This window comes from Triplophysa rosa, unplaced genomic scaffold (genome assembly GCF_024868665.1).
Source record: "Triplophysa rosa unplaced genomic scaffold, Trosa_1v2 scaffold39_ERROPOS3857510, whole genome shotgun sequence".
NCBI lineage: Eukaryota > Metazoa > Chordata > Actinopteri > Cypriniformes > Nemacheilidae > Triplophysa > Triplophysa rosa.
This window is the reverse complement of record NW_026634398.1, coordinates 72,253-98,037: the sequence shown is the minus strand read 5'-3', so window position 1 is coordinate 98,037 and position 25,785 is coordinate 72,253. Positions and strand designations below refer to the sequence as shown.

Below are 25,785 nucleotides of genomic sequence, written 5' to 3'. Positions count from 1 at the left end.
CAGCTGCTGCTTCATTCATCTATCAGCTGCACACCCTCAGAAACAAACTACTGCCTTCATCTGCTACAATCAATGCACATCTACACTCTTGACTTTATTACATTCTCATGTTTCTGCCTGAAATCTACTTTTGATATTGAGATTTTATTTCCATATTTAATTTGTTTACTTACATATACTCTATTTTATATTGCATTCTATATTTATGCCTTACTCAGCACCTTAGTTTAATTTTAATCTCATGTTTGTACTTAATGTATGTCTTTTGTTATATGTTCAATGCTTTGGCAATATTGTAAGAACACGCAATCATGCCAATAAAGTACCTTGAAATTGATATGAAAAGACATGTTTATTTCTTTGGTCTGACAAAAACCATAAATTCATGTTTATAGGTATTTAATTGTCCGGACCTCAGCTGGTAAGGAGGGTTTGTTTACTGGTCCTCAAGCGATTTTAGTTGAAGACTCCTGGTGTACAGTATAGGCGCTAAGAGTTTTCATTTAAACAATGATAGCTCTTCCCTATGTTCTCTGTTCAAAATGTATTCACGTTGGAGGCTAAATGAAAATTTCATACACAATGTACCTTTCCCATATGTGTAAATGATGATGAATAAGGAGATTGGTTAGATATAAAGAGCTGGAAGGAAATAAACAGCAGTCACGGTGCGCTCCTCCTCCACACCATGTGCTTTCCCCAGAGCGGAGGAACAAATATGTGTCAGTAGGGCAGAGCTCACATGCAGCTCGCGCATGCAGCAGCCATTCCAATGTCAATGTGTGATATAGAGCAGGGTGCAGCAACATTACTACAAGAGCACGACTGGTAAAGACAGAGGGCGTGTGTAACACGGAATCATATTCATTGGCATCGAATGACAAAAACAAGTTAAATGACGTTGAAAGGAGGGGGGGGGGACTCGTGGGGGGATACTGTATTAGTCAGATTTCTAAGACACCTGAAAACGTGTTTGGTGTGTGTGATGCTCGTGCATGTATCAAACTAGCTGCACAGTTCGGTCCTGGGGAATGACACCAGTACACTGTCATTGCTTTGTGTTGAAGGAAACGCTTACTGTAATGTACACGAGGCAGCCTTAAGGTCTTCTCTCAAAGAGTGAGGATAGCGCATTGCCCGGATACCTGAAGGACCTGCTTTGGATAGCTCATCTATTGACGGAATTTAAAAACACCTGCAATTACTTTAGCAACACCAGGGACATAAACCATGGACAACAGTCCAGGTGAGTTAAAATAAATAGAATAACTAAAGTATGAAATGTTTAGTCTTTATGGCTTTTTTATCTTAGCCAGATCTGTACTCAAATTCATTCATCGCATATTGTCTATTTTAGATAATGTTTTTAGTGAACTGTTCTTTCATTTAAATGCTCGTAGTTTGTACTACATTTTAATTTTATTTTTTTAATAAAGCATAATAATGCTTTATAGTGTGACTGTTCGTCTGTTATAGTAGTATACTGTTCGTGTCGATCCGTATCGAGCAGATTTGGTAGATACTTCCGGTCTCAAGCTGCATGTAAACAAACTCACGTGTAGCCTGTACGGTGTCTGTTCACCGTAGCGCATGTTTTTCCACAAATTAATCACTTGTTCGTTTTAAGTCTCGATATACTTTTTCTAAACTAAGTTTTACTGGTGAAAGTAAGGGCAGCCCTGACTCTTGCTGTATGTTTGGCAAATCTGATCGAGGTACCACACGTGCTTTACATTGGGTAAGTTGAGTGGTTACTGGTATATTCGTACTCGAATGACATCATCGTTGAGCATTCGTGCTCGTTCGTGCATAACAAGAACTGTTTATTAACATGTAAAAGCACAACATTTATCCTGATCACGAAAACTAACATTATATAGATCATCTTTATAGCCTCTTAAGTATATCTGCAGTCTCGTTCAGACCACACTGCACTATGCTAGATAGTATTTTCAGTTGTTATTACAAATGTAACTAAACTTTTAGCCTAGTGTACTTAAACATTTTCTTTTCTTTTAAAACAATACAGATAGGCTTGTTATGTCCATAAAGTGTTTTGTAATTATGGTGCCAGTGATTTCCTACTTACAGCCCCCAGCACGTTCTGCATGCCATGATGACATAGCCTACTGCAATCTGCATAGTGGTATTCATACAGATCGACTTTCTCTTTCACTGTCACGGGGATCAACTTCAAAGTCCACGTGCCACGCGTGATTTCCCAGGCACACACACCGTTGCGTTTGTTTGTGTTCTGGCAACCTGTGTCTTATGCAGCCTCTTAAGAGTGAGAGAGGGAGGTTGGTCACTGGGTCAAAGAGGCAGTTAAGTTTTCTCTTTCCTAGCCATTACTATAAGGTGGCTATGTTGAATATGAACAGGTTCATGTGTATCATGAAGTCTTCAAACACAGAGGTTGTCACCATTCTGCCTGTCATGTCTTGTTTTGGCCACTAGGAGTCCCCATTGTGTTCTGTTTTTGATCCCTGTTTAATTTGAGTAGTTGTTTTCACCTGTGCCTTGTTTTCCCGTGTAGTACTTAAACCTTACTTTTTCCCTCAGTTCCTTGCACTAAGTTTGATTGTGTAGTACTCAACCTTGTATGTTCTACCCGTGTGGACTATTGCTTGCTTGCGTCCCAAGATTGGATTACTTTTGTGACCTCCATTTTTGGTATGTGCTTGTTCCCCTGCGAACCCTGCTTTTTGAGTTTATTCTATTTTTGATCACGAGGTTTTTTGATTTTTGATTTTGGACTCTGTGGATTTACCTCTCCACCTATTGGATTACTTACTTTTGTGAAGACACTGCGTTTGCCTTTGGCCCTTTTTGTTTATTAAACTGGAATACTTAACCTGCTGTGTCTGCCTATATCTTCTGGGTTACATCTCATCCCACGTGGCTTGACTGGTGTAGTGACTATCCCTTACACCAGAGACCGAGTTCGAGCCCGGGTCTTGACAGAAACTTAGTGCCACCATGAACCCAGAGGCAGCCAGCTCACAGGAGATTCTTTCTACACTCTCGCCACGAGGTGGCGTTCCAACGCCACGAGGCCATGCTGGTACAACAGGAGACTTTAATGGCGCAACACTTCCAGCTATTGTCACAGATGCTGGAGTCCGTTCAACAGATGTCGGATCGGCTTCCTGCTGCGTCTGCCGCTCAAGCCCAGTCTATCCAAGTCCCCATGGCAATAAACCCCGGGGTGGAACCTCGCCTTCCACCACCTCAGCGATTTTCAGGTGACCCGAGTTCCTGTAAAGGCTTTTTAACCCAATGTTCACTCTCGTTTGAACTGCAGCCTTCCTCGTTTCCCACTGACTGGTCGAGGATAGCATATATCATCACGTTGTTGTCTGGGAAAGCCCTGGCTTGGGCCACCGCTGTTTGGGAGGCTCAAGGTACCTGCTGCTCCAGCTACTCTGCCTTTTCGGAGGAGTTCAAGCGAGTCTTTTGACACCCTGCCAGTGGCCCAGAGTCATCCAGGAAGCTACTAAATCTCCAACAGGGCCATCGCAGTGTGACTGACTACGCTATCCAGTTCCGGACGATTGCAGCAGGGAGCGGCTGGGATGACGAGGCACTCATGGCATGCTTCCTTAACGGTCTCTCTGGCTCAATTCAAGATGAACTTGCTACCCGGGAACCATCAGAAGGTCTCGAGCACCTGATCAAACGTCTTCTCGATAACCACCTGTACGTCAAGCTCGAAAAGTTTGAGTTCCATGCCTCTCGAGTACAGTTCTTGGGATTCATAGTGGAACCTGGCCGTGTCCAGATGGACCAAAAGAAGGTTGAGGCAGTAGCAGATTGGCCCACCCCCACGTCCCTCAATGAAGTCCAACGCTTCCTCGGGTTCAGGAACTTCTACCGGAAGTTCATCAGAAACTTCAGCTCTATAGCAGCTCCTCTCTCTGCCCTTACCAAGGGTGGCATCGCTGAGTTTCGGTGGGGGGTGGAAGCTGAGGCAGCCTTCATGAACCTAAAGCAGCGGATCATCTCTGCTCCCATCCTGACGCTTCCCAACACGGACAAGCCCTTCGTGGTGGAGGTAGATGCATCTGAAGTGGGGGTTGGAGCAGTACTGTCCCTTAGAGGTGATGACAAAAAACTCCACCCTTGTGCCTTTCTCTCGCACTGGCTTACACCCACAGAGAGGAACTATCACGTAGGAGACTGTGAGCTCCTGGCGGTCAAATTGGCACTAGAGGAGTGGAGACATTGGCTCGAGGGGGCAGCAACCCTTTTCAAGTACTCACGGACCATAAGAATCTAGAGTATATTCAACAAACCAAACGGTTGAACTCTAGACAAGCACATTGGTCCCTCTTTTTTAACCGGTTCCAGTTTGTCCTGACCTTTCGGCCCGGTTCTAAAAATCTCAAGCCTGACGCCCTGTCCCGAGTATATGCTCCCACCACTCGAGAGGACACTGACATACCCATAATCCCCAACACCAAGATCGTGGCACCTGTTTCATGGGTTATTGAGAGAACAGTGCGACAAGCCCTAGCCAGGGAACCGGATCCGGGAGGGGGGCCTCCCAATCGTCTGTTCGTCCCTAAGGCTGTATGTGCTCAGGTTCTCTTCTGGGGACACTCTTCCCGCCTCACTTGCCACCCTGGCATCGATCGCACCCTCGAGTTCCTCCGAAGACTGTTCTGGTGGCCCACGATCAAAGAGGATGTCAGCACCTTCGTCAAGGCATGCCACTTATGCAACCAGAATAAGACCTCCAGTCTCTGCCCTCAAGGGTTACTCCATCCTCTGTCCATTCCCCATCGGCCCTGGTCCCACATCTCACTGGACTTCATCACTGGTCTTCCCTCATCCCAAGGCAACACGGTAATTCTGGTCGTCATTGACAGGTTCTCCAAGGCGGCCAGATTTATCCCTTTTCCCAAATTACCCTCTGCTAAAGAGACTGCTGACCTGATTATAATCCACGTTTTTCGGATTTTCGGTATCCCCCAGGATATAGTTTCGGACAGAGGCACCCAATTCACTTATAGATTCTGGAAAGCATTCTGCCAGCTCCTTGGAACCAAAGCCAGTCTGTCTTCTGGGTACCACCCTGAGTCTAACGGGCAGACGGAGCGGATGAACCAGGAACTGGAGACTACTCTCAGGTGCATGGTCTCGAGCAACCCTTCCACCTGGTCTTCATTCATTGTTTGGGCAGAATATGCCCACAACACCCTACGCTCTTCTGCAACTGGGATGTCTCCCCATGAATGCCAGTCTCCCCATGAATGCCAGTTTGGCTATGCCCCCCTGTTGTTTCCTGACCAAGAGGTGGAAGTTGGAGTTCCCTCAGCCACATCGTTCGTCAGACGCTGTCGACTCACGTGGAGAAAGGTCCATCACAATCTTTTACGCGCCTCTCAGTCTTACCAACGGCAGGCCAACAGACGCCGCCGACCCGGTCCCACCCTTCGCCCTGGTCAGAGGGTATGGCTCGCCACAAAGAACTTGCCCCTACGAGTGGTGTCCCGCAAACTTGCCCAGAGATACATTGGACTCTTTAGAGTAGCCAGGAGAGTAAACCCTGTTACTTACCGGCTATACTTGCCCAGCTCACTTAAAATGAACCCCACGTTCCATGTATCCTTGCTAAAACCTGTTGTGTCTTCTCCCTTTGTCCCGGCAGGCAGACCCCCCTCCACCTCGCATCATCCAGGGCCAACCAGCTTATACCGTCCGCCGGATACTGGATACCCGCCGAGTGCAACGATCCGTGCAGTATCTGGTGGACTGGGAGGGTTATGGTCCTGAGGAGCACTCCTGGGTTCCTTCTAGGGTTGGGAATCGTTTCAATTTGATCGATTCCGATTCCAATTCTGATTCTGCTTATCGATTTCGATTCTTATCGATTCCCAGTTTCGATTCCACAGTTGAAGTAAAACATTTAGATATCAACCTGTATGGTCATTTAGCCTGCTTATTGACTTGTTTGCAATATATATATACATTTATGAGCAGCGTTTTGTGTATATTTACACATAGAAACCTTTTCTGATTTATTACAATTTGTATTATCATAGTTGAAATACATCATGGTTAAACTGCAGTTACTATAATGCAACTATGGTTAATTTGTGATTCCTGTGCTTTAATGCAAATTCTATAGCTAAACTAGCTCACTATAGTAAAAAATATCGATAATTTTCATAAGGGCTTTTATTGAGATATCAGCAGATCATGCAACGCATGTACTTTTATGAAAAAATGCACACAGGAATTGATAAGAGGAATTCAAATTTTAATCTCAAGTATCCGATTCCAATTCCTTTCGATTCCGATCCAATTCGTAGCCTTTCGATTCCGATTCCAAATTGGAATTGATTTTCGATTCCCAACCCTAGTTCCTGCCAAGGATATATTGGACCCGGACCTTATTCGACAGTTCAAGGCCCATGGTCTCGATAGACCCGGTGGGAACGTCAGGAGTCGTTCCTAGAGGGGGGATTTTCTGTCACCATTCTGCCTGTCTTGTCTTGTTTTGGCCACTAGGAGTCCCCACTATGTTCTGTTTTTGATCCCTGTTTAATTTGAGTAGTTGTTTTCACCTGTGCCTTGTTTTGGACTCTGTGGATTTACCTCTTCACCTATTGGATTACTTTCTTTTGTGAAGACACTGCGTTTGCCTTTGGTCCTTTTTGTTTATTAAACTGAAATACTTAACCTGCTGTGTCTGCCTATATCTTCTGGGTTCCATCTCGTCCCACGTGGCTTGACTGGTGTTGTGAATATCCCTTACACCAGAGATCCGAGTTCAAGCCCGGGTCCTGACAGGTTGTTGCTGAATGTGACCAAATTTCTTCATGGACATAAACAGTAGTATCACTGACCTACATTTCATCAGCACTGCACAGCACACATATCTGAGGGCAACCAGCTTTTGCACAAACCTTAAAAATGGGGCAGAAAATAAAATATTCTCGCCCAAGCTACACAGGTGCTGGTCATATAATTAGAATATCATCAAAAAGTTGATTTATTTCACTAATTCCATTCAAAAAGTGAAACTTGTATATTATATTTATTCATTACACACAGACTGATATATTTCAAATGTTTATTTCTTTTAATTTGATGATTATAACTGACAACTAATGAAAATACCAAATCCAAAGAAAGGATTTTTAGAAATCCTGGCCAACTGAAAAGTATGAACGTGTAAAATATGAGCATGTACAGCACTCAATACTTAGTTGGGGCTCCTTTTGCCTGAATTACTGCAGCAATGCGGCGTGGCATGGAGTCGATCAGTCTGTGGCACTGCTCAGGTGTTATGAGAGCCCAGGTTGCTCTGATAGTGGCCTTCAGCTCTTCTGCATTGTTGGGTCTGGCATATCGCATCTTCCTCTTCACAATACCCCATAGATTTTCTATGGGGTTAAGTAAATCAGATATGGGAAAAGTATACACAACTGAACTCATTAGCCTTCTCCCAAAATGTTGTGAATGTCTCCATAATTAACACACCTGGTGAGTTGATTCAGGTGTCATATTAGAAGCAACTGACAATAGTCTCTCCCAAACGTGGGAGCGAGGTGAGGGTCGGCCAAAGAAATCATTTTTTTGTGCCATGAAAAGTGAGATATTTGTCATTCAAATGTAGTGAAGTACAGAAAAAAGTAAACAGAAAAAGTAGTACTTAAGTACAAATACTCAAAAAGTGTACTTAAGTACAGTTCTCAAGTAAATGTACTTCGTTATCCACCTCTGAACCAAATAAGCCACCAAATCAGGGTATTTAGCCTATTATGTACTTTGCAAAGTGCAAACGTCACAAATTGGGTTTTACCAATATAATCTTTAATTTTGTCATTTAAAACATCTGTCCCCTTTAAACTTTAAAACTGCGCAGCTTGAAGAGATGCATGCAAAACACGTCTGACTTTAAAACAGCACAACTTGTGCCGCACAGAGAGACGCAACCACGGAGATACACGTCTGACTTTAAAACTGCGTCACTCGTGCTGCACGGAGAGACGCATGCACCGAGAGACACGTCTGACTTTAAACAGCACAACTTGTGCCGCACGGAGAGACGCATCCACGGAGAGACACGTGTGACTTTAAAACTGCGTCACTCGTGCTGCAGGGAGAGACAAGTGTGACTTTAAAACTGCGTCACTTGTGCTGCACGGAGAGACAAGTGTGACTTTTAAACTGTGCATTCGCGCAGCACGGAGAGACACGTGTGACTTTAAAACTGCGCACTTCGCGCAGCACGGAGAGACAAGTGTGACTTTTAAACTGCGCACTTCGCGCAGCACGGAGAGACAAGTGTGACTTTTAAACTGCGCATCTCGCGCAGCACGGAGAGACAAGTGTGATTTTAAAATTGCAGCACGGAGAGACACGTGTGACTTTTAAACTGCGCATCTCGCGCTGCACGAAGAGACGCATCCACGGAGAACCACATCTGACTTTAAACTGCGCAGCTCATGCTGCACGGAGAGACACATCTAAAACGGTAATTTTCAAAGGGAAGAAGATGCGTTTGATTTATAACTGCGCAGCTCGCAAGTGACGTCACAGACCAACTAATCGATAATGAAATGTCATTATCGATTTTATCTAGTAATTTAATCGGTATAGGTATCATCAGGTAGAATTTCAATCCATGTGACATTCCATACGTAAGATTTTTTAAACATTTCTTTGTTTACAGTTGGATTTATAAGGCCTAAACCACTAATTTGACTGATAAACACTATCTTAAATATGTCTTCGGTTTCTGTTTTTGAGCCCACTTCAAACGTGAGCAGCGTGCTGGCAGCATTTGACTGCGGCTGTTTTCGACACGGGACTGCGGAAGGAGGCTCGTGTTTTCACTCAGTCTAGAGCGCATGTGAGCCGGTGGTCAGGTGGCTGGCAGCCCTAGAGCGCGTTCCCTGGCGCGATGCCATGGAGCGCGCATGGCACTGATACTGCGCGTTAGGCTTTGTTTTTTCCAAATCGAAAGCGAATTGTTCTTTTAAATAATTCTGTTGAGCCGTTTATGTGTAAAATACATGACATGTTAGAGACATAAACAACTTTTGATAATTGATAATTCAAACGAATCGACTCATTGATTCTTTCTGGCTTTAGTGAACTTAGAACGTGAACAGTTACAGTTACACGTGAGTCAGTTTCGCTTGTTGTCCTTGCTCATTTCTCACGTTTAAATCTTTGCCTGTCTGAGGTTTAAACATGCGAGTCATAATGATGAACCAGACAGGCTGAGAGTAGACCAGAGTTCACACATGTGAGTAATGAGTTTACACTAAAAATAGAGGCCAGGCAATGTTTTCATTTTTTCCACACTCATTTTGAAGCGTCACATTTATTTTATTGTAGACATTTTAAACTCTAGAAAACCTTTTTTGGCAAAATAATTTAAAAGGATTATAAATAGTTTTGTGCTTAAATGTTCTGGCAACCCCACTGTTCTATGTGCGAAGCCTATACAATCCATGGATGTAAACATGAGCGGTCCCCATTATTGCCAGGGCAAGTGGACCTGTGCTTATAATTATTGAAACTGTTACCTTGGATAAACTATCAGCTAAATGTCAAATCGGCGATGTTGTTCTCTCTTTGATTTTTGACAGGTGGAGGAGTGATCCTCTATGCAGGATCAACAGGAAGCCCCAGCCCCAGTCCCAGTCCAGGAAGCCCCTCCAGTGGGTACCAGACCCAGTCTCCATCCTCTCAGCCCTCATCCCCAGAGGAGGTCTCCTTCACAGACCTTGGCACCTTTACAAAAAGTCCAACAAGAATCACTGGAGGCAATAAACTGGTGTTTCAATTTCCCGAGGTGAGCAGCGATGCTGCTGTCAACCCTGTTACGCCAACCCTTACATCATCAGGGCAAAATACATACACCCACCCCCTTGTCGGCAGGAGACCCTGTGGGTACACGGGTGCCTTTACCAGTCAGTCCTATTTAAATCATTCTATTAAAGTTCTACAAATGCTCATTCACTATTGTTGCTCACTGCTGCCAATTTGTGTTTCTATAGAAACAGGTGGCATGGTGTTGCTTTGCAAAGTATGTGGGGATATTGCATCAGGATTTCACTATGGTGTTCACGCATGTGAGGGCTGCAAGGTAAGAACACACTCACACTTTGTAAACAGTGTTTATTGTCTGATACTGGAGTTGCTATTTAAATGTGCCTTAAAATGTTTTACTCATACATACTCTGATTTTATCCTCAGGGTTTCTTTCGCCGCAGTATCCAGCAGAACATCCATTACAAGATGTGTGTGAAGAACGAGAACTGTTTGATCATGAGGATGAACCGTAATCGCTGTCAGCACTGTCGCTTTAAGAAGTGTCTCGCTGTCGGCATGTCCAGAGATGGTATGTTCTTGAATCAAACCATTATGAAATAATATAAAACAACATTATTATCCTGGTATGATGCTACAGCAAGCTTATTGTTACCCTTTTGTCATTTCAAACCTGTAGGACTTTCTTCTTCTGAAGGACAGAAAAGAAGACATTTTGGAGAATATTGGTAACCGATCAACAGCTATACCAATTCACTTCTATCGTGTAGACCCAAAACCAATGCAAGTGAATGGGTACCGCCGTTGTTCGGTTATCAACATTCTTCAAAATATATTTTGTGTTCCGCAGAAGAAAGACAGTCATGCATGTTTAAAATGACAAGAGGGTTAGTAAATGATGACAGAATTTTTGTGTGAACTATCCCTTTAAGCAAATATTTAGGTAATATCATAAGACTGATAAAGGTTTTTTCAACCACGTGTTGTTTAAAGAAAGGACGATTCCAGCCATCTAACTTTGATTTTAACGATTGCATTTTTCATGCCAACAATCTTTGCATGCGTATTATTCTCCTTTATATTTTATCTGTTGCACACATTTGATCCTTTCTCTAATGCTTTCATCCATGGCTTGTACACTCTGTTTTAGCAGTTTCCTCTTTTTTTCAGCTCTGATTTATTAGCATGGGCACACCGAAATCCCACAAGTCATCGCTCACTGTAAAACGGCAGCAAATCAGGCTAATTTAAGGAACAGGGAACACAAAGTGCATGAGCACCTCCTACACTGCAGTTCAATATGTTCTGAGGTCTTAAGCATTTGTTGTATTGTACTGTAGGAATAATTAAGAGTCAAGTGATGGGACCATAGTGACCCAGAAGCCTGCAGCCCTTTTCAATTAAGTCCAACATTTGAAAAACATAATAATGAGTAAAATATTTCTCATTTTGTCCTCTAGCACACAGGACAGCGTTGTCTCTGGGGAGTTTTGTAAACTGGGCTAATAATAAATTATAGTGTACTGTACATATTTAGGTGACCTAAAAAGCTAGAAAGTAAATGATATGCAGCATCCTTTTTCAGCATGTGAAAAGTGAACCTCTCCCTTTTTGGTACTTAAATTGTAATTATACTTTTACATTTTCATTTATTTAGAAACATGCAACTTGTCTGAATCATACTAGGAGTACTCTGGAATTGCCCCATCCTTGACTGAAAAAACTACACAGCTAAAACGTCTCTTGTTTAGATTCTGGAGTGTCTAAACTGTACTCCTGACTCCTGTAACAATCACCTGATAGCAGGTGCTATATTATACTTCCCCAGAAATAAGTAACATTTGTTTGATGTCCTATTAAGTGATTTTCCAAAGCTTTGCGTTTGTATTCGAGTTCATGCTTGTGTTAGCTGTTTTATGTGAATAAGGGCACCCCTTGTTGCTCAACACTAGCATATCCAGTATAATCACATCATGTTTTCGTTCACCTATCATGTTACACAGTTTAACTAAACTAAAACCTTCCCCACTCTTTCCTTTCACTCATAACCTATTAACATTTTACCTTGTGACAAGATATGTTTCTCTACTTCTGTTCATTACTCCATCATTCCTTGACTCAATGACATCACTTTTGCTCTGACTGACCCACTTCCCAGAGAAAATGAGGAATCAGGGGGTGGGGAGGTCTAGCTATACAGTAGCAAGATCTATAAATAACTGAAGACAGAGAGGTGGGAGATGTTGAACAGAAAGAAGCTTTTTACTCATCGTACAGTGAGCTTCAACAAATAAAATATGTTGCGTGCTCTTTGATCACTATGGCTTTATCCTGTTGAAAAAAATATGGCAAATTGGATTGTTGCAGTGTGTGCTGAAGGGTTAATACAGCATTCTAGTTTTGTTGAAATAACAGCTTCTCACAGGAACTTGTAACCATTTGACTCAGCCACCTCATAAAATAGTTACGAATTGCCATGCTTGTGTTGAAAATAGTAAGAGCAAAATGACCTTCTTTCATCTTTCACACCTGTTTCTTGTCATACACGTGAAATTCACTCACTCAGTAGTTTCTCCTCTTTCTTTCTAACCTAGCTGTGCGGTTCGGACGCATTCCAAAGCGTGAGAAACAACGACTGCTGGACGAAATGCAAAGTTACATGAACAGCCTCAATGAATCAGTGTCCATGGACTGTACCACACCCACAGACTCCCCCACCAGCCCGAGAGAGGGCCAATCAGAAGAGGCCATGTCACAAGCTTATTGCAACATCTTTGCGAATGAGGAGAAGTTTGTGAAGATTAGCAATGATGACATCAATAATAACAATCCTTCCGGCTACATTGAGTCTCACACTCAGTCCACAACAAGCTGTCTCACCCAATCCAGATGCCCTACTGCCAACCACCACAACAAACCAGCAGCCCACGTTATTGACAACAGTCATTATCATTTCCCACAGTCCTCCAGTCCAAGCCAGGGAACCGCCCCACTTCAGAGCTGTCCGCCCAATCACAATGATTATTCCTATCGGACGTCTTGTCCGTGGAGACCAAGTCTCGGCGCTAAAGTTTTGGTATGTGTTTATGAAAGTGTGCGATTTGTTATAGGATGCATGTCACGGCACTTGGTTAAAAGCTTTTTAAAACAGTGTCTTTTGGTCCCTCTGTAGGCATGTCCTCTCAATGCTTGGCCCGTCTCCTCAGCCAGTTGCTCAAGTCAGCAGGTTTGGGAGGCGTTTTCTCAGTGCTTTACTCCAGCTGTTAAAGAAGTGGTGGAATTTGCCAAGGGCATCCCAGGGTTTCAGGCCCTGAGCCAACACGATCAGGTCTTGTTGCTAAAGGCAGGAACCTTTCAGGTGAGAAACCTCAACATCTGTTGCCAACCGGTAGCTCAACTAGTATCAACTATTCATGTGTCTGATTCCCTGACATGCTGTCACTTCGGATAACCGTAAATTCAATCTACTGTAGCATATGCTTCTGTAATGTACAAAGAAAATAAACAAAGAAATAGAAAATAGGTAATGCGTTCGATTTTCTATGACTGGAATGCATAGCGGTCAGAGAGATGGACTACGCAAGGTTTTTGGATAAGAAACTTATTTCTTTATCAAACTATATCAGTTTCAGTATCAACAAAATGTGTTTTTTATCTTTTGGTGTATTGCAGGTTTTAACGGTGAGGTTCTGTTCACTGTTTGATGCCAAGGAACGCACTGTAACATTCCTAAATGGTCAGACGTACCCGCTGGCATCGCTGCGAGCCCTTGGCATGGGCAGTCTTCTTGATGCTATGTTTGAGTTCAGCCAGAAACTGGGGAACATGAATTTGGAGGCAGACGAGGTGGCACTCTTCATGGCTGTGGTGCTGGTTTCTGCAGGTATCTTACACGGAAAGAATGTGTGTTTAATGGCCATAGTTATTGATGTAATACTATAGGCAGTTTTCCAATTGCTAGTAAGTGGCTCAGTGGTTAGCACTGTTGCCTCACAGCAAGAAGGTCCTCGGTGCGAGCCCTGGCTGCGACGGGAAGCCTTTCTATGTGGAGGTTGCATGTTCTCCCTGTGTCAGCGAGCGTGTGCTGCGGTTCACAGCCCAAAGACATGTAGGTTGATTGAGGATTCCAAATTGTCCCGACGACTTGTGTATAGAACAGAATTGTGTATAGATTGACTAGTTTTTGCCATGAAAGCCTTAGATGCTGGAATGGCGTTAAGAATTAACTATCCAAGAAGCAAAATTATTTTTACGTGTGAGATTTGAAATGAGATTTTGTCTTACTTTATTAAATGGATACGCCACCCAAAAATGAAAATTCTCTCATTATTTAATCACCCTCTAGTTATTCCAAACCTGTATAAATTTCTTTGTTCTGTTGAACACAAAGGAAGATATTTGGAAGAATGACCACGTTTACATGGACAACAATAATCCGATATTAACACGATTAAGACAATACTCTGATTAAGAATGGATCATGTAAACAGAGCTTTTTGATTAGCTTAATCCGTCTAAACTCATAATCGTAGTAAACACAAATCGAATTGAGACGGGTGGGGTACTCCTATTTTAGTCGCATTATTGAAGTGCGGTATAGACATGTACACACCTTAATCGCACTATTACCAGCGCGTAGGAACTTTCGCGGCACTTTGTGACAGGTTACACACACGTACGGCAGTGGACAGCCGTTTCGTTTTATGGCAAACAACATGACTTCAAGCAAGAAAGCACATTTTTGGTCTGAACGGGAAACGAGAAAGATGCCAACAATTCTAGAAAATAAACGAAACACCAAAAACTGTATGTGGTACCATGGCGAAGACGAACTGTTTGTTGATACATGAAATGATGGAGGGAACGTCGAACGGTGTCACTTAGGGACGTAATGACGTATGCCATAAATCGAACTATGTAGTGTAACATGTAAAACGGGAACATGAAAGGTATATTCTTAAAGCAACTCATGTAAATTCCTTAATCTTAAAGGAGAGGTTGTTCGAATGGTTTTACTAGATGTGAAATAAGTCTCTGGTGTCTCCAGAGTGTGTATGTGAAGTTTTAGCTCAAAATACCCAGCGGATCATTTATTATAGCATGTTGACGTTGCCCGTTTTTGAGTGTGTTTATAAACGCCCCGATTTTGCTTATATCTCTTTAAATGTTAATGATCTTTTCATCCCAGCCCCTCTCCAGAGGAGGGCGGAGTTTCAGGAACTCGTGCTGATGCCGTAGGGGTGTTCGGTTCCGGGTTTTTTGGAGTCGACTCCGATTCTCGACTCCCACTTTTGGAGTCGATGGAATCGACACTTCGACTCCATTTACTGTCATTCAAAATGGGCTCAGGAATACGCAAATACACATGCATTTGTGCATCTAACACCACAGAGAGTTTTTTGTACTGTCAGACCAGTTACTCCTTTCTGGTCCTAAACCGATGTGGTTTTCCAAGCGCACGCAACACAAGGACATGACGGCCCAGGTCTAACCGTAGCTGTAGACTTATGGTAAAGCTAAGACATTTAGTTTCCTTTATTGTTTTTATATTTTTTTATTGCATCGATTTTGGAGAGTTACAGTTACACAAATGAATATGTTTTGTACGTAAAGACACCGCGTTTAATTGTTTTGAATTGAGGCTCCGTAAATGTGCGCTAAACAAGTCTAAAGCATTTATTTATTTATTTTCGTTTAAGAGTATATATATTCACCCTGGGCTAAATTCAACACTTTAAAAAAAGGCATTGAGCCTACCTTGTGTTCTTTTCTTAATGTAACTCATTGCAAAATAACTCCAAATATCAACATGTAATTTTAAAACCAACAAATATGCTATAATAATAACCCAGCAACCATAACTTAATATATGATTTGTGACTTCCTGACTGTTGCTGATTTTTTAAGTTTTTAAGCTGGATGAAACGCTTTAAAATTTGTTTCCACAAACTTGATTGTGATTTGTGTCATTATTCGCACAGACTCACATTTAAGCATAGCGCCACGCTTTCATTTAAAGCAACTTACAAAGTCTTAACAGTCGTTTAGAGAAATAAAAGCTTGAAGAGGGACAGACGAAATATAGGAGAGTTTTTAATAAGAATTTTTTAGAATTTAATGAGATCGGATTGAAGTGAAGAATGAACGGAAAATATTGCGTGTACTTTTGTGAGCGAACAAGTAGTGTCGCTCATGCTCTGATTAACGCAGTGTTTTGGATCGGCTGTAAATGTGTACAATCAGAGAGAGTGGAGGAATGACTTTTACCTGATTGGTTTTTAAATGTTATTCGTTGCTTTGCGCCAATCACAAAGACAATGTAACCGATTTGAGTCAATGACAACATTAAAAATTACGGAGTCGACGAATCGATTCCTGTCTTGGAGTCGATTCCAACTTTAGGGACATTAAGAGTCGAGGAATCGACTCTTTTGTAGTCGACTCCCCATCCCTAGTGTACCGGCCAAAACAAAACATCAAAATGTCAGGAATTGTTAGTGGTGTTCAGCCCTATATGTACGAACCGGAGTCTGACACTGATGGAGAGACACAAAAAGAAGTGACAACCTTAAGAATGGAACAGGACATTTCAGAATGGTTAGTTGTAATTTTGCAGTTATTGTGAAATTAACGTTCTTCAAGTGATCGATAAGCATTAGCATGGTCCGTCATGATAATGTATAAATTGCTGTGCAGGTGCTCGTGTGGGAATTGCAGTAAAATGACTACAGAGCCAGAGAATAAATGCTGCATGGAGGTTGAGCAGGTATAGTTTAGCGTTACTGCAGTTATACTACGCTTTCAACGTTGTTCTATCATGTACTGTCACACTTACTTTACGTATTGTTTACTATAATCCCGACAGCATGTGAGGGCAGCATCAATAAATACAGTTAGACGCTGTACTTCTATTGTTAGCAACATTACCAATATAGCGCGATAACAAGCCCATTAAGAGTGGCAATTTTGAAAGACTAATCAGCAACAATATGAGGTGTGATACTTAACGTTACTGCTTCTGCTGGATATGAGGACTGGGCACGAAGTGTTGGTATTGCTCCCGGTTCAGTAGCAACCTCGTTGAAAGTCCAGTGTTGTACTGGCCCTCATTCGTGAAGCAGTCCGGCATGAAATGATTGGCGGAAACGTGAAATACTTTACCAATTCTCAGCGGGACATTGCCTTAATTAATTAAATTTAACCATGCTGTTCTCTGTAACTCAGCTTGCGGGAGTCTATGGAGACAGTTATGCTGGTCGGTACATCCTAATACAAAACAACTGTAGTGCCTCCGTGGCGCAGACATTGTGTAGCTCCAGTGACGATCTAACGATGGCGACTGTTGTACTTCCCACATGGGACTGTGTCTAAGCAAATAGGGCAGATCGTCACCACTGCTGGGCGGGCTTTGCCGTTGAGTGACGACATTAACGGCAGAATTCAAATCTTTGCTTTTACCAACAGGGTTTTTGAATTACACAAATTATTTAAAAAGGAGTGAGCACATTTTTTACATTTTAGACTGCTTGTTTACAGACACTGTGGACACGTATTAATGTTTTAACACATTATAAAAGTGAATTTTGCAAAATATGTGCCCTTTAATATTAGCTTTCTCAGAATAAGGCAAATTATTCGATTACTGACGTCCATGTAAACGTGGTCAATGTTAGCAATTTTCATTCACTACCATAGTAGAAACAAATATTGTATATTTTTTTGTTCTGTTTGTTTGTTTTTGTTCTGAATTTAGGAAAGCAAACAGTTCTGGGGGAGCTTTGACTACCTTTTTATTTTTTCCTACTATGGTAGTCAATGATGTCTGAGATCTGAAATTGCTAACATTCTTCCAAATATCTTATAAATGTCAAAAGTCCAAAGACATTTATACAGCTTATACAACTTGAGAGTGAGTAAATGATGACAGAATTGTCATTTTTGGGTGAACTATCCCTTTAATAGACAGTCGATACAAAGGTTTTGTAACAGAGCTATAGTGTTAATAGGGACCTCTTTCCTCTGTTCTGTTTCTGTCAGATCGTTCAGGTGTTTCAGACGTGGGGGCTGTAGAACAGCTTCAGGAGGATTTGATAGGTGCTCTTCGCTCTCTTATTACACACAGAAGACCAGATGTCAGCTCGCTGTTCCCCAAACTACTGCTGCGTCTACCTGACCTCTGTACTCTCAACAACCATCATTCAGAAAAACTCCTCGTCTTTCATATTGACCCCTGATCAGAGACCTGAAGAATATACTTTCATTAAACAAATAAGCCATGTGTTACTCCGCAGAAACATCTGGCTTTGACACAGCCATCTCACACCTGCTTCGCCACAGGATAAAACCAACATGCCAGTCTTGTAATAGAAGAAGAACAGAAATCAACATTTGTTCGACATTGTATTTTCAGGAGATACATTATTTCATTAAGAAATTTTAAAACAGAAGTTAAATAAATATTTAATATCATTATATACAGTATGGAATGGACAGTTCAGATTATGTGATGATGGTTGTTTATATAACCACTATAGTGACTATAAACATTATGAAGACATTTCTCACTCCAGATGCTATGCATTTATCATCATATTTTCAACAAATAATACAGAGTTCTTATATTTCATCATCAGCTACCCATCGGACAATTTCAATGCAATAACTTCATGTAGAACATTCCTACATCCCTTTATGGACCTTTATAAATATTGTTTTTGTTGATGGCTGTAAAAACCTTGGTGGTTAAAGAATATGTCATATATTTGCAATATCCAATACTTTCTTATAACCGTATGCAGTAAGATCAGCCATTATCAGTTAAGGACAATGAGTTGTGTAATTAAAAGAGGCCTGATTTTCTTGTGAATAACCAATGTCATTTATTTCAGTTTTGCATGGATGTGATATTTACAAAAGAAAGTTTTTGTATCAGAAAGAATTGTAGTTTTAATGTTTCACCTGCATTTAAATGTGTATTTGGAAATGGGTTATGTTTACCCTTTTCCATAGAGATCTTCAACTTCATTTATTTATATAGCACATTTAAATGCAACGTTGTTGCCCAAAGTGCTTCACAATTTTAAAATCCAATAAAATAAAAATATAACCAACATACACGTACGACAACATTTCACATCAAACTTTCCCTACTTCAAAGTCCAGGCTGAAGAAATGTGTCTTCAGCTGGGACTTAATAACCAAATGTGATGTGATGAAAAGATGACAAATTATGTGATATTAAAAGATTACCTTATAACTTTGCAAGGCATTAGGCTCCGTATTTATATTTTCTCTTAAACACAGCACCGTCCTATTCACACAGAATGCTGATGGTGTTCTACAGAACTTGCATGTATATATATGCTTAAATGACTTCCCCTTCATGTTTTAAAGACTGACAAATCGCTTTGCTCCCTTTTTACAATTACACTATGCTGTGGTTTTAACCCAGATATCACTTCAGAACAGATGCGGTATAAATTATGCAGAGTTCATGCACATTGTATCTGTGATTGATACCATGAGTGGAATAATGATGTGGCAGAACATAAATGTATAAAAATTACTTATAAGAGAAATTAAATTGAAGGTTACTTCATTGGGGGAGGTTGAGATTGGTTGGTGCACATTAGATGTTTAAAAAAATCCATCCCTTCTCAAGACTCCTTATCACCGCTGGGGTTAAAGTCATCATTTTTTCACTTTATATAATAAGTATTATTCCCTATTATGCTATTTATTTTGCATGTGCTGATACCAAAATACCTAAGTTTAAAAAGTCATAATTTAGTAAGTTTATTTTCTCCACAGCTTTCTGGTGGATTTCATCCATCTGTATGTGTCATGATCCTGCCTCTCCTTGTCTTGGTTTTCAGGTCTTGTGGCAGGATCCTAGCTCTTCCCTTCCCGCCCCTCAACCCCGCTCTAGGAAGCAACCCCATACCTCTCCTAAATCCCCACCTCCTGTCCCGCCCAAGTTCAGTGTCCCCAAGTTTCCCCTAGATTGTTCTGTTTTGTGTTTATGGTGTCTGTCCTCATGTCTGTCGGTCTTGTCCTGTTAGTGTGTCCCCTTGGAGAACGCCTGGGGGCGTTCTTTAAGGCAGGGGTTCTGTCATGATCCTGCCTCTCCTTGTCTTGGTTTTCAGGTCTTGTGGCAGGATCATGTCAGACCCATGTGTTTTATGTGGAGAGAAGGGCATGGCATTGTTTTGATTTTGTAATGCCATGCTCTCTCTCTCCGGTGTCGCGTCTTCTAGCCCCGCCCCCTTGTATCTCCATCAGCTCCCATTAGTGTTATCCCGTTCACCTGTCCCGTCATTTTCCCGCTTGTTTTCCCATTAGTTTTAAGTCTTGTCACCTGTCCTTCACCGTCCCTGTGCAATCTCCCTTCATTATAGTTTCCCTTCTTAGTGTCTCTGTTTCCCTCACACCTTGTCGGCTCATTCCTTCCTGTCTCCCGTATCCTGCGTGTTTTCCTGCCCGTGAGTCAACCATGGATTTACTGTTTGATTACCCTTGTTTCCCTTCATGTTTTGGATTACCCTGCTCCCCTTCGTGTTTTGGATTACCCTGTTCCCTTCGTGTTAGGACTATTATTTATTATTATAGTTTCCTTGGACCTTGTTTTGTTATTCCCCTCGAGGAAGTTTTTAGTTTTGATTCTTGTTTGGTTTGTAGTGTTTTCCCCCATTGTGGGCTTTTTGTTTGTCTCTTTTAATAAAGAGTTTTTTGTTAACCCTTTGTCTGCCTGCGCCTGGGTTCTGTCAGCTCCGTGACAGTATGCCCCGATAAGTAAAGATAACTCAGTATTAACTTTTAGGTTGATAAACTTTATTATTTTGAGTAAAGAACACTAAACTCTTACTCAAAATAATTGATTTTGAATAAAATTAATTTGTCATTGTTACATTTATTCGAGTTTCATTCTGAACAATAATCAATATTGTCATGAATGAACAACAACCAATTACAGCTGCAGTATTACCAATGTAATGCTTTCAGATCAAACAGTTAAGATTGGAAATGAGTCTGTTTTCATCCTAAGCAAATTCTCTACTCGTCTGCACAATGGTAACCTCCTAAAATCACTAATGTTACAAAACTCTTTAAATAACAAAATAGAACAGAATACTAATATACTAATAGGTGTGATGCACTCACACCTGCCTGCTGCCATTCCTAAACAAGCTCTGCACTGGTGGTGCCCCGATCTCGCAGCTGAATCAACTGTAGAAGACGATCCTGGCGCTTGCTGGACTTTCTTGGGCGCCCTGAAGCCTTCTTCACAACAATTGAACCTCTCTCCTTGAAGTTTCTGATGATCCGATAAATGGTTGATGTAGGTGCAATCTTACTAGCAGCAATAGCCTTGCCTGTGAATCCCTTTTTGTGGCAACGCAATGATGACTGCACGTGTTTCCTTGCAGGTAACCATGGTTAACAGAGGAAGAACAATGATTTCCAGCACCACCCTCCTTTTAAAGCTTCCAGTCTGTTATTCTAACTCAATCAGCATTACCGAGTGATCTCCAGGCTTGTCCTCGTCAACACTCACCTGTGTTAACCAGATAATCACTGACATGATGTCAGCTGGTCTTTTTGTGGCAGGGTTGAAATGGAATGTACATGTTTTTTTGGACTATGTTAATTTTCATGGCAAAGAGGTACTGCACAATAAAATTCAATTCATCTGATCACTCTTCATAACATACTGGAGTATATGCAATTCGCCATCATAAAAACTGAGGCAGCAGACTTTGTGAAAATATATTATTATTTCTGTTTTCTTTGACTCATCTTTAACTAATTAATATTCCATTATTTATTCTCTCAAACATTGTGGCTTGCAGACATTAAGCATGGCTTGCATGTTGGGCTTTATCTCCAGGTAATGAAACATACAGTATATGGTGTGTTGAGTTTCTATATGTGCCAACATGTATCCTTAAAGGAGTAGTTCACCTTCAAAATGAAAATTATGTCATCATTTACATGCTCTCTTGTCATTTCAAACCTGTATGACTTTCTTTCTTCTGCAGAACACAAAAGAAGATATTTTGAAAAATGTTGGTAACAGAACAGCACAGCCCCCCATTCACTTCTTTTGTAACCAATGCAAGTAACAGATGACAGAATTTTTATTTTGAAGGTTAACTACTCCTTTAAAAATTACACTTTCAAAACATTGTGCAACATGCACTTAATGTACTCATTATAATATTTTCTTCTGTTATTTCCAACAGTTTCTACAACACAAAGTCCGTAGTGCTGTGCACAGGTGTCACTGCCCTAGTGTGTTTGTGTGTCACCATCTTTAGTTTTCAGAGCAAGGTGAGACAATCATGAAAACACACGAACACACACGCCCACGTTTACATATTTTAACTCTGATCTAATTTCATAGATTTCAGTTTTCATTTGAAATTTGCCCCAAAATATGGTTACGTGGGTAAAACACACAGACAGGTGGTATCAAAAATGTGATATTTGTGTCTCCATAGATTGACATCACTTCTTTCCAAGGTCTTCTCTTTATTCTATGCATGGTGATGTTTTTCTGTGCTCTTGTAATGGGATTGGTGGTTCCCTTTGGCTATGTAAGTATCTAATGATAAACATAAAGACTACAGCACAACTTTGGGCATCGGCCTAGTTTAACAAACTGAGATACTGGCAGGCTTTTAGTTAGTAGCTCATCGATTTGCTTTCTGACTGCTTTCTCTTGTAAAAAGGTTCCTTGGTTACATGCTGTGTATGCCAGCATAGGAGCTGTTGTCTTCACCATGGTAAGAGCAGATTAGCTTTAACAGCGTTATAGTTTTAAATGTGATGATGGTGATAAACAATTCATCATTTGTTTCTCTTCTCATGGTGTTTTTTTACTTCTTGCACTGTTCTAGTTCTTGGCCTTTGATACACAGCTGTTGATGGGAAACAAGCAATACACCATAAATCCTGAGGAATATATCTTTGCCACTCTAAGTCTTTACATGGACATTGTGTACTTGTTTACATTCCTGTTGGATATGTTTGGCTATGGGAGAGAATAAACCACTGTTGGTATATATTTTCTATCGTGTACGATATTAAGAGCCTGAGTGTTTTTTAGAATAACATGTGGCCTTTTTTATAGTATTAGGGTAAGGAAAATAAACACTGCAAATGTTCTCACCCTTACAGAAAAGACACATGAAATTTACGTTTAAAAAAAACACATGATAACATGTGAAATGTGTGTTTTTGGAACTTTTTTTGTATGAACCACACAAAAATGTACCAAAAACACACATTTCACATGTTGACAGATTGGGTTTGTTATGAAGAGTAGCTTTTATGTCGTTTTTTTGTTGCTAATTTATTCATGGTTGGATGAGAAAGTATTGTACCATTGACATTTACCAGACTTTATTTTTTTACCAAAGCGCTTTTTGTGTCATATAATTATCGTGTCAAATATAAAATCTATAAATGTTATTTAAAACAATATAGAGTATAAAATAATAATATAATATTGCATTGTGGAATTGCAACTTCCACCTAAGTTTCTGTGTTTGACTTTTCACTGTATGTTATAAAGTCCAGCTAATATTTATTAAATGCTTTACACGGGTTGTGGTTGTTTTAATTAAAGTGATCTTAATTAAACATAATGCAAGGTCATAATCCACAAACAGGCACAGAGTCGAAACACAGGTAGTCAGTCCAAACACAAAAAATTCGAGGGGTAAAGGCAAACAGAGTAATTCACAAGACACAGACAATGATCAATAAACCAGGAGAGTGAAAATGCTCAGAACAGCAGAAAGTTCATGCATAGTCGCATAATATGGCGTTTACTTTGTAGAAAGCCGGTTGAAAGACCTTCACAGGGTTTTACAATCTTTATGTGGAGCCGGTGTCAGCTCGTGTCTTATACGGTACCAACAACTCAACTCAACTCAACTCAACTCAACTTTATTTATATAGCGCTTTTACAATTTTCATTGTTACAAAGCAGCTGCACATGAGACACATTGACTACAAGCAAAACAATCAAAGTTGTACCTGCAAAAACAAGAAAAGGTTGAAACACAGAAGACAGACACACCCACACACAAAACACCCCACACACAAAACACTCCACACACACAACACGCACACGCACCAAACTCAGGTCAGGCCATGAACTGCATCCTGCTCGCTGTGGTAACCTTGGAACAATGAGACAAGACTGGCTGAGAGTAGAGTACTGTTCTGTACTCTTTGATGCAACAAGTACATCAGTTGTGTTTTTGGTTCCGGTTGATCTAACTAATGCAGCCTAAACCCTCAGAAGATTTATATTATGGAAGAGTAGTGTATGCAAGATTAAAAAGATGCGTCTTTAGTCTAGATTTAAACTGACAGAGTGTGTCTGCCTCCCGGACAGTGCAGGGAAGACTATTCCAAAGTTTAGGCGCTAGATAGGAAAAGGATCTACCACCTGCACTTGATTTTGAAATTCTAGGTATTACCAACTGACAGGACGCCTGAGAGCGTAATGCACGTGAAGGACTGTAATACAAAAGGAGTTCATTCAAGTACTGAGGAGCTAAACCATGTAAGGCTTTATAGGTAATAAGCAAGATTTTAAAGTTAACGCGATGCTTTATAGGTAACCAGTGCAAGGTTGACAGAACCGGGCTAATATGTTCATACTTTTTTGTACGTGTAAGAACTCGAGCTGCCGCGTTTTGGACCAATTGGAGTTTTTGTAATAAGCCTGCAGGGCAACCACCTAACAGTGCATTACAGTAATCTAGTCTTGATGTCATGAATGCATGAATTAACTTCTCTGCATCTGAGATTGACAGCATATGACGTAGTTTAGATATATTCTTAAAATGGAAAAACGCAATTTTACAGGTGTTGGCGACGTGGCTCTCAAATGACAGATTACTATCGAATAGAACGCCAAGATTCTTTGCTGACGACGAGGGTTTTATGGAACATCCGTCAATAGTTAAACAGTATTCTTGGTTGTTACTTATAGCAGTTTTCGGTCCAATAAGTAACACTTCCGTTTTGTCCGAGTTCAGTAATAAAAAGTTGTTACTCATCCAGTTTTTTATATCGACTATGCATTCCATTATTCGATGGAACTGCTGTGTTTCATGAGGCTTCGAGGAAATATAAAGTTGAGTATCATCAGCATAACAGTGAAAGCTAACTCCGTGTCGCTTTATTATATCTCCTAGAGGTAGCATGTATAATGCGAAGAGCAGAGGCCCTAAGACTGAGCCCTGTGGTACACCGTACTGGACTTGCGATTTGCGTGACACCTCATTGTTTATTGCTACAAATTGAAAACGGTCGGATAAATAAGATTTAAACCATTTCAAAGCTATTCCCTTAATGCCGACATAATTTTCGAGTCTATGTAGGAGTGTGCTGTGGTCAATGGTATCGAATGCAGCACTAAGGTCTAGCAGCACCAATAACGAGATACAACCTCGGTCAGACGCCAATAGCAGATCATTTGTAACTCTGATCAAAGCAGTCTCTGTACTGTGACATGCTCTAAATCCAGACTGGAATTCTTCATTGATGTCATTCCTTTGGAGGAAGGAGCATAATTGAGTTGAAACTACTTTTTCCAGAACTTTAGATATGAAAGGTAGATTCGATATAGGCCTGTAGTTCCTTAGTTCTCTAGGGTCGAGTTGGGGTTTTTTGACAAGGGGCCTTATAACAGCCACCTTATATGCTTTAGGCACATGTCCTAATGTCAGAGATGAGTTAATAATACCAAGAAGAGGATCTATAATTTCTGGGAGCATCTCTTTCAGTAGATTTGTAGGTATAGGGTCTAGTATGCATGTTGTTGATTTAGATGATCTAATAATTTTAGACAGCTCATCTTGATCTACGGTATAAAATAATTGCATTTTCTCCTTAAGGGCGCTGTAGTTAGTTTGTTCAGCGGGTTTCACTTCTGATTGCATTGTTATAATTTTTTCTCTAATATCTTGG

At 40.9% G+C, this 25,785-nt stretch overlaps 2 protein-coding genes across 2 annotated transcripts; both read left to right on the top strand.

Annotated features, from left to right (window-relative positions):
• The first annotated feature begins 778 nt into the window (after window positions 1-778).
• nr1d4b (nuclear receptor subfamily 1, group D, member 4b) lies at window positions 779-19,174 on the top strand. Its single transcript, XM_057328186.1, has 8 exons — window positions 779-1,246; window positions 9,612-9,935; window positions 10,023-10,111; window positions 10,222-10,366; window positions 12,390-12,871; window positions 12,968-13,153; window positions 13,468-13,678; window positions 17,833-19,174. Exons 1-8 carry the CDS (start codon window positions 1,231-1,233, stop codon window positions 18,027-18,029), a joined length of 1,650 nt encoding a protein of 549 aa, XP_057184169.1. The 5' UTR covers window positions 779-1,230; the 3' UTR covers window positions 18,030-19,174.
• Window positions 19,175-21,197: 2,023 nt separating this feature from the next.
• faim2b (Fas apoptotic inhibitory molecule 2b) lies at window positions 21,198-22,844 on the top strand. The gene is made up of 6 exons (XM_057328188.1): window positions 21,198-21,221; window positions 21,645-21,682; window positions 22,038-22,125; window positions 22,296-22,391; window positions 22,527-22,580; window positions 22,695-22,844. Exons 1-6 carry the CDS (start codon window positions 21,198-21,200, stop codon window positions 22,842-22,844), a joined length of 450 nt encoding a protein of 149 aa, XP_057184171.1.
• The last annotated feature ends 2,941 nt before the right edge of the window (window positions 22,845-25,785 follow it).

Excerpts from the sequence above, each read along its gene's own strand:
- nr1d4b (XM_057328186.1), top strand. Across the intron at positions 10,367-12,389 it reads TGTCGGCATGTCCAGAGATG|CTGTGCGGTTCGGACGCATT; the intron begins GTATGTTCTTGA and ends TTTCTAACCTAG. Across the intron at positions 13,679-17,832 it reads TGTGGTGCTGGTTTCTGCAG|ATCGTTCAGGTGTTTCAGAC; the intron begins GTATCTTACACG and ends TGTTTCTGTCAG.
- faim2b (XM_057328188.1), top strand. The coding sequence starts at position 21,198 with ATGACTGCACGTGTTTCCTTGCAG. Across the intron at positions 22,126-22,295 it reads TCTTTAGTTTTCAGAGCAAG|ATTGACATCACTTCTTTCCA; the intron begins GTGAGACAATCA and ends GTGTCTCCATAG. Across the intron at positions 22,581-22,694 it reads GAGCTGTTGTCTTCACCATG|TTCTTGGCCTTTGATACACA; the intron begins GTAAGAGCAGAT and ends GCACTGTTCTAG.